Below are 8,020 nucleotides of genomic sequence, written 5' to 3'. Positions count from 1 at the left end.
GTCTGTTGAGCCAGTCTTCTACATTCTGAGGATCGGGTGGAGCAGCATAATGAATGAAGAGAGGAAATCACACTGTGGCTTCCATCTACCACACAGGCATTAGGGGAAGTGGCATGTTTCCTCATTTAGGGTGTGGGTTTGTCCCTCTCTGTTGCTTTAACCAAGTGGATACTGAAACTAGGGGAAAAAAATCCAAGAAGCTGTATGTCAGATAAATTCTTCAAAGGGAAGACAATTTAGATGACAAACATCTTTCACAAAGCAATTCATAGTTTATGGTGTCTGACTATCTACCACCAAAAGGAAGAGAAAGGCATCTTCATTATCAGATTTTAAATATCTTTAAAAATAATAAATTTTAAACTATGATTTTCCTTCTAAAGCTGTCACCTATTTTGGCTCCTGGACCTAATTCTCTCTACTGAAATCTAGGCAACCTCCAGACAGAACTTAACTGCCACTTCGGCTGTTCCTGTATGCTGGTGATGTACCCAAGTATCAGCCTTAGGAGGAATTCCAAACTCAGCCAATCACAGATGCTCAGCCCTAGGGGCTCCCTGACTGCTGGCCTTGGGACAGCTCAGTGCAGTATTTATGATCCAAGCATAGCCCAGAGACATTTGTCCTGTGTTTGAAATGTCACACTGTTAGTGGACACCCTGCTAGAGCTGTCCTCGACCTCAAAAATGTACTGCATGGGAAGGAGACTAAGCAAGAATTAACCAGAGCTGTCAAGCCATCAGCTAATCTCTGCTCTTAGCAGTAAATACTAATCTTTGACTTCAAATTGGCAGCCAAGGGGAAGAAATCTAATGGCGCACGATGCGCTGTAACTAGCAATTTTTACAAATCAGTCATCTGGTTTGAAACCTGTTCGGTCTTTCATGGAAATTTTTCCTGAGTTGGAGTATAATGAGGTTGCGCTTTCTTCTTTTAGCAACAAAGGATGAACTTCCACTGTCTTAAAACAAGGTCCAAATTGGCCCTTGCCCTAAGCATTGCAGCTCCATGTCTTAGAAAGTGAATTAGAAAGTTGAGTCCAGGGGCTCTGCCCCTTAGCTCAGTTCTTTAAGTGGCTGCTTCAACAAAGCAGTCAGGCTCAGGTTGCTGTGGTTCCATCCCCACAACTCAAGCCAGCCAAACCTGCCCATTCAGAGCAAAAAAAAAAAAAGTTTAGTCCAAATAATATGATTCAAAGAAGAACTATAGTAATGATATACCATGCCAAATATAAACATCTATTTCAGTGTTTACTCCAGACTGCAATAAAAGCAAGTGCTCAGTAAAATTACAAGCTTTTGCCAGCTCTTTCTTATGATCATATAATCAAGTTTATTTGCACTTTACCTTTCTTTATCATTGTTATTAAATAGCCCTTGACATTTATTTTGTTGGCACGTGCTAACGAACACACACGTTCCCCAGAGAGCAGAGGAACAACCGCAGCCCAGCGCGGTCTGCCTGTGTGAAGCCAATTAAGCCCGGCCTCGGTGCCTGGAGATGCCGGGCTGCAGAGACAGTTGCTGTGGAAACAGGTTTGCCGTGGCATTTCTGGAAGAGCCAAAACTGCGAGTAACTTGCCTTCGAAAAAGAGCTGGAATAAACAGAGCTTTCCTCCACTGAATTTGGACTTTGTTCTATGAAGAATATGGGCTAGACATTACAAAGAAAAACACTTCATACACATCTTATTTTACTATAACTTGGTGTTTCTTTTATTGAATCATACAAATTGGAAAGGGGATTCCTGAATATATCTTTCAGTTAATTTACCTTTGGCAGAAGCAACAGATTTCAGAACATCTAGTGGCTTCTCACCTATATGTAGCTTTTAAAAAATTCTATAGTATTTCAACAGCACTCTTAAACATGTACTTTAAAAGTTAACTGGCAATGATTTATATCATAGCTTTCAAAAGAGAACAAGTACTGAAAAAAGGACAGACTAGACATATTTCTTTTAAAAAATACAATTTTTGGTCATGTGCATGATTCATGTTCAGATTTCAAAAATAGAAAACATCCTAAAGTGCATCATTTTATTTATAACTCCTTGAAATTATAGCCATCTGCAATGTAAACACAGCAAAGAATATCAAACTATATTGTCATGTACATTTAAATTTGTAGGTACCGCCTTTAGGTGTGCAGATTAAAACCAGGGCGTGTTTAGCACGCAGTTCATGCTTCTACGTGGCTAAGAGCAAACACAACGGCATTCATTTCCTGGGCTCCCCGTAGCAGCCTTTACCGGACAGAGCTGCTGCCTCAGGTCAGCTGCTGTGCTGTGCCATTCCTACCTGCCACGTGTTTCTCAAGACCCCTTTTTTGGGGGTGAGGGGGACCAGCAATCACACTCAAGACCTCATGCTTGCCAGGCAGGTGCAGTGTCACTGAGCCATATTCCTGCCCTTCAAGACCCACTTGTACAGCTGACAACCAGTCAGTACAGTTTTACCTTCACTTCTTTATCGGTTAAAATTGTACCCTTGGAGAAGGCCCCTCTCTGAGCAGGAGGGCACCCCTGCGTCTGTCCATCCCACAGCACTGCCTTCAGGAGACACGGCCTGCTGCGCACTCTCTCGTCACAGCCGTGGCTGGGCTCCACCCCCCAAACACAAAGGCAGACACAGAAGGTGAGGAATAAATCACAAGGTCATGTCAAGCACACTGAAGAGATGAATGATTTGGTGTCTTAAATTCCCTGGTCCCTCCAAAATGTCTAATATAGACAGCACTGTAAAACAGTCTTTGAAAACATTAAAAGCAAATTTGGCCACATTTTTTTCTTTCTATACATGATCTTGAAAATAGTTTGACTTAGATTTTGCCTTGAGCTACAAGATTCTGCTTGTAGCTCTGAGGGCTACAGTTACCTGTCTGGATTTTAGTGCAGATTTGCTTTCTTAAAAAACTCAATCTAGTAAGTACTGAGGAGACTGAAGATGCAGGCTTCCTCTTGTTATCCCCAGCATTTAGGCTGAGAATTAAGCAAGACTTGACATTAGGCCAGGGCCACAACTGAACAGGCGACACAGGCATGCGATCCTCGCTTAGCGTTGGCTGGAGAATTGGAGAGCTGAAGGGCAGGACACACTCTAGGCTTCACCGCATTCCTGCTTTTCAGTCTGCATTCACGCAGCTCTTGCTGCAGTCCCTCTGTCCTCTGGGTGATCAGGGCCTGAAGAGCTCTCTCAGCTCAGGAAGTCCTGAGGAAGCGCACCCTCAGGAGGTGGCTGCAGGCCGCAGTGGGCAGCAGCAGTTTCCGTCTTCCCAAGAGCTGGGGGGGAAATCTGTGCAGACCAGCGGGGAAGGCACAGCTCTGCAGAAAGGACACTAGAATGGCCAAAGCAGCAGCAGCAAGTAGGGCTCCAATGCATGGTCACAAGCTCGCTCTGCAGAGCAAGGTCCTGAGCTTGTTTTCATCACAGACTAGAGTGGCCTTGCGGTGATCCAGGGAAGAACACAGCTGTGTCTACTGTAGTGACTCATCACTGCTAGTGCTAGTGAAGAGTGTGTGTGTGTGTGTGTGTGTGTGTGTGTGTGTGTGTGGCCTGCTTGGTTTCCCCACTGTGAAATTCCTCAGGCAGTTCCGAGGCAAGTGCTGGAAACTGGCCTGGAGGCCGAAGGGCTGATGCTCTGCACACCTGGCTGGAGGGGGCTGCCTTCTAGAGCTCTCTACCCGAGAGCAGTAAACCCACCTTGCACCCAACAGCCCCCTGGCTGGGCTGGGCCGAGCCAACCTTCACATGGTCTTGGAGTCAGCGTCTCTCTTGCTGATGAGCACCTCCAAGAGCCTCAGCTTTGCCTTTATATGCCTGTATTCATTGTATTCTTCATTCATGGGAGTGCGGTCTTCCTTCTGGATGTTTCTAGTGGAAACAAAGGAAAGGGGGCTGAAGACCATTCCTTGTCTCTCCTACATGATACTGTTCACCAGGCATTAACAGCATGTGGAGACTGCAGTTTATCAGCGCACAGAATCAGCATGGATAGAAGACCCCTGGCATCAAGACAGGGCTGGACTAAAGTAACTGGTGAAAAATAGTTTTCCCCTGAAGGCACCATAAACCTCAGTTTTCATGAAGTTAATGTAGTATTTTTTAGAAGGACTAACAAATGCAGAAATTCTTTCTTAAGAATGATTTCATGTTATGTAATGTATTAATTATTACAACTGTCCTACTAACCTGTTTTGAAACTGTCTCATTGCTATTTCTTTCTTAATAAAATTAATAATGATTTCATGTTGTGTTCCTATCAACTGAAATCATTTATATGTACTTAAAGCTTTTTAATTTTTGTATATTTTGCCTAATGAACCACTAAGTTTTTAATTACCAATTGGTACAGCCACAAGTGACAAGATTTTTTAAGGACAGATAGGTAATATTCTTAGTTCTAAAATTGGCCTTGGAATTCAGTAGTTGTGTCACATACTCAAGGGTCAGACACTGCGCTGAGTGATTTGTATCTACGATGTAACACACCCAACACCAGCTGGGTACGAAGGTGTCACAGTCACACTCCATTCTTGACACCACCAGAGAAGGCAGCCAGGCAGGCAGCCTGGGGCATCCGTTTCCTGCTGTTCTAGAGTGCGTGTGGGCAGGGGCAAGAGCATGCAGTTTAATTTGTTTAACAAACTAAAACTAAACTGATTTTGCATGTGCCCTGTCTCGTTCTCAGAAAGGATTCTAGGTAGCCCTCAGCTGAGGGCAAGCATCAGGCCTGGGACTTGGCACCTGTCCACAGTGCCCTGGCGAGGGGCTGTGCTGTCCTCAGATGGGAATGGAGCTGTTTTTTTTAGGACTGTAGGGCCCTCAGGTCAAACTTTTTTTTGTATTTTATTAAGGGCCTGTAGGGTTTATAGGGTCTCACTACACAGATCGGACTCATAGTGATTCTCCTGTTTTCAGCCTCCTAAATGCTGGGATTACAGGCGCGTGCTACTACACCCAGTCTCAGTCACCATCTCAGTGTATCCCGGGGATTGAACAGCAGGTCAGGGGATTGAACCTGGCCACTGCGTTCTGCCTAAGCAGGCACTTTAGCCCACTGAGCTATTCGGCCAGCCCCTCATTTTTTTTTCAGGTCAAACATTTTTGATGATAAAGTTAAATTCCAACAATTACAGTTCATAAAAAGTGCTTGTATATGTTACCTAATTATGTACAGCTCTTTGCATATAGGATACTTATTCATAATCTGGGACAGTGGGAATATAAACATGAAGGAGATACAGACAAACCAAAACTATGCCTAAAAGAAGTTAGGAAAGAAAAACACAGCATAATATTAATCACTTTATCTTTGATGGTCTTATTTGAGGAATACTCTTATCTGCTTCTCTATTTTCTCTAAATATCTTGCAACATGCAGAAAACAAAAAGCAAACATCCAGGTATATGATGTATAAATCTTGAGGTAGTCATTATACAACAAATCCAAATCAGAGATATTAAATATACATGTATATAGTAGTTGAATTAACCTGGAACCTAACACATTTAAAATATCAAAGTTAGCTTTTCTGGTGCTTTTCTTTCCCTGAAAGGTGTATGAAGAATAATTTGGACAAATATGAGACCAGTTTTAAATGATCAACCCCAAGTCCAGTTTGAGAGATGCAAATCTAGCTTGGCTCCTGCTGAGCCTGAGCGAGACACTGGTGAGTCACTTGGACACATGAAAAGGAAGATTACTGCTTTGCAGACTGTGTCTGTATTGTTTTCATTCAGCCTGAACCACTATCATCTTTTTTTTTTGTTGTTCTGTTTGGTGCCTCTGACGGAACCCAGGGCCTCATATATCTTAAGCAAACACTACCAGAATCACATCTCCAGTGTTTCTTTTTAAAACAAGCTTTAAAATTTGATAATTTAAAGCCTCCTTTTCCTTATTTCTCCTTTCCCTTATTTTTTAATGGAAATATGATACAACAAAATTTCATAACAAAATAGGAGAATAATAGTTAATAAATTACATGGTATCTTTAAAATAGTTGCTCAGGATACAAGACGTGGGCATAAAAGTTTCTCCAATCACTATTATCACAGACCTTCCTTTTTAATAATTTAAGAGACACTGATAGCATAACTGACTTGCATTTTTCCCTCCTGTCCTTTCCCCTCCCCCATCTTAGTTCCTTTTTCCTTTTGAACATTTTCTTCCAATTTCACAATACCTACTGTATGTTTTAGACCTTATTTATTTTTAATTTCTCTCACTAGAGAGACAATACAATGTTTATAGATGTGTCCGATTTATTTCATTTATGAGTCTGGTGTCCAAGTTGCATTTATTTACTTACAAAAGTCTCAAGTTTATCCCTTTATAGCTGAGTAGTACTGCATTGTATAAAAATAATCTTTTTAATCCATTCTTCAGTTGATAGGCAGTTGGGTTCTTTCCAAGATTTAGCTATGACAAACTGCTATAAACATGGATGTGCATATATTGCTGTGGTATGATGTTTTCAGTTCTTCTGGAAAAATACCCAGAAGGGAAATAGCTGGGTTGAATGGGACTTCTAATCCTTATTTTTAAAGGATTCTCCACGCTGATTTCCATAATGGTTGTACCAGCCTGCATTCCCATCAGCAATGGAGAAAGGCTCCTTATTTCCTCACGGCCCTCCAGCATTTGTTATTGGCTAACTTCTTGATGATAGCCATTTCTTCTGGGATGAGATGGAATCTCAGTGCTGTTTTAATTTGCATTTCTCAATGATCAATAATGTTGGACATTTTTTCATATATTGATTTGCCATTTGTATTTCTTCATCTGAGAAGTGCATATTCACCTCAGATGCCCATATTTAGATTTGATCTTTAAATTTGGGAGGCCTGATTTTTTTCAGTTCTATATGTTTCAGATAGAATTCATTTGTCTAAGGACGACTGGCTAAAATCCTTCTAGTTTCTTTTTTAAAAAGTGCTGTCAACTTGAAATTCAGTAGTAGGCTTCCTGCTTTAAATGAGAATTGTACCTGACGAGTTAGTTTACAAATGCTAGCTGAATCAGCACTGGCCTTAGACCTCAGCCAAGAAGCAAGTGTGACCCTTGTCTAGGGCCCCAGGTGGATATGGAGGAGCTCGGGCAGCCTCCAGGGAGCCCAGCACAGGGCCGGGGAGCAGCGCGAGGGCGAGGAGGAGGGGAGGAAAACGCTCATTACCTTCCATTTTGCCTGAAAAAATTATCTTCAAAATCTCGAAGTTTCTTTCGAATCCTCTTCTTTTCTTCCCTCATTTCCTGAAGGTGTTCCAAGAGCTCAGGTCTAAAAGGTAGAAAAAAATGTCAAAGAAGTTAAATCGGTTAAACCCCGAAGGTAATGAGCGTGCAGCGCGGGCGGGTGTGGGAAGCGAGGGCAGGGGCTGGCTGCACGGCTGGGTGGGCGTCGGCAACAGGCGGCTTCTGGGCTCCCGCTGCGTGGGAGATCGCAGCCCCTGCCCCGCCGGGCTCTTGCTGACAGGCAGGAGGACGAGCGCGTCCAGGCCCGAGCTGCGCACGGCGCCGGGCACAAGCCTGGCACCGAGCTTTCTGTGCAAGCACGTGGCCTGGGAGGGAGCACTGAAGCCTGCCTGGGGTATTTCTCTTTGCAATCACTGTCCCCCCTTCACCGCCCCGGAGCCGGAGAGATATTCAGCGGACTAGAGCGCTTGCTCAGGCAAGCGCAGGCCAACAGGGACAGCCGTTCGGTCCCGGCACCACACGTCGTGCCAGCCCTGCCCGCAGGGCGCGCTGAGCAAAAAGATCAGTGCCCCCCTCCCCCCAGACACATCCTCGGGAGGTTTCTAAGGTTTTGTCAGTTTCTTATTTAAACACAAGGCTAAGATAAACTTTATGAAGACTTTTCACAGAACCATTTCAATACCACTACTAAAATGACCTACATTGAGACCCAGTCCTAGCCCAGGTCCGATGTCTCTAGGGTAGATGGATGTTCAAGAAGAAGGCGGTGGTGAAGGAAAGCAAGAGACAGGAAAAGGAATATTGTGGGACTGTCCTGCTTCAAGGT

General features: G+C 43.6%; 1 protein-coding gene across 5 annotated transcripts in view; it reads right to left on the bottom strand.

The window, feature by feature from the left end:
- Positions 1 to 1,164: 1,164 nt before the first annotated feature.
- Fam13a (family with sequence similarity 13 member A) overlaps positions 1,165 to 8,020 on the bottom strand; it is a 315,685-nt gene continuing 308,829 nt past the window's right edge. For all 5 annotated transcript variants that reach the window (XM_023706820.1, XM_023706819.1, XM_023706822.1 and 2 more), the window contains 2 exons: positions 7,178 to 7,279; positions 1,165 to 3,872 (listed from right to left, as the gene is read on the bottom strand). In XM_023706820.1, coding sequence (XP_023562588.1) covers positions 3,746 to 3,872; positions 7,178 to 7,279 — 229 coding nt within the window. In that variant the 3' untranslated portion in view covers positions 1,165 to 3,745. The remainder of the gene's footprint in view (positions 3,873 to 7,177; positions 7,280 to 8,020) is intronic.

Source organism: Octodon degus, unplaced genomic scaffold, assembly GCF_000260255.1.
Source record: "Octodon degus isolate 3935 unplaced genomic scaffold, OctDeg1.0 scaffold00272, whole genome shotgun sequence".
NCBI lineage: Eukaryota > Metazoa > Chordata > Mammalia > Rodentia > Octodontidae > Octodon > Octodon degus.
This window is presented reverse-complemented; position numbering and strand designations above follow the sequence as displayed.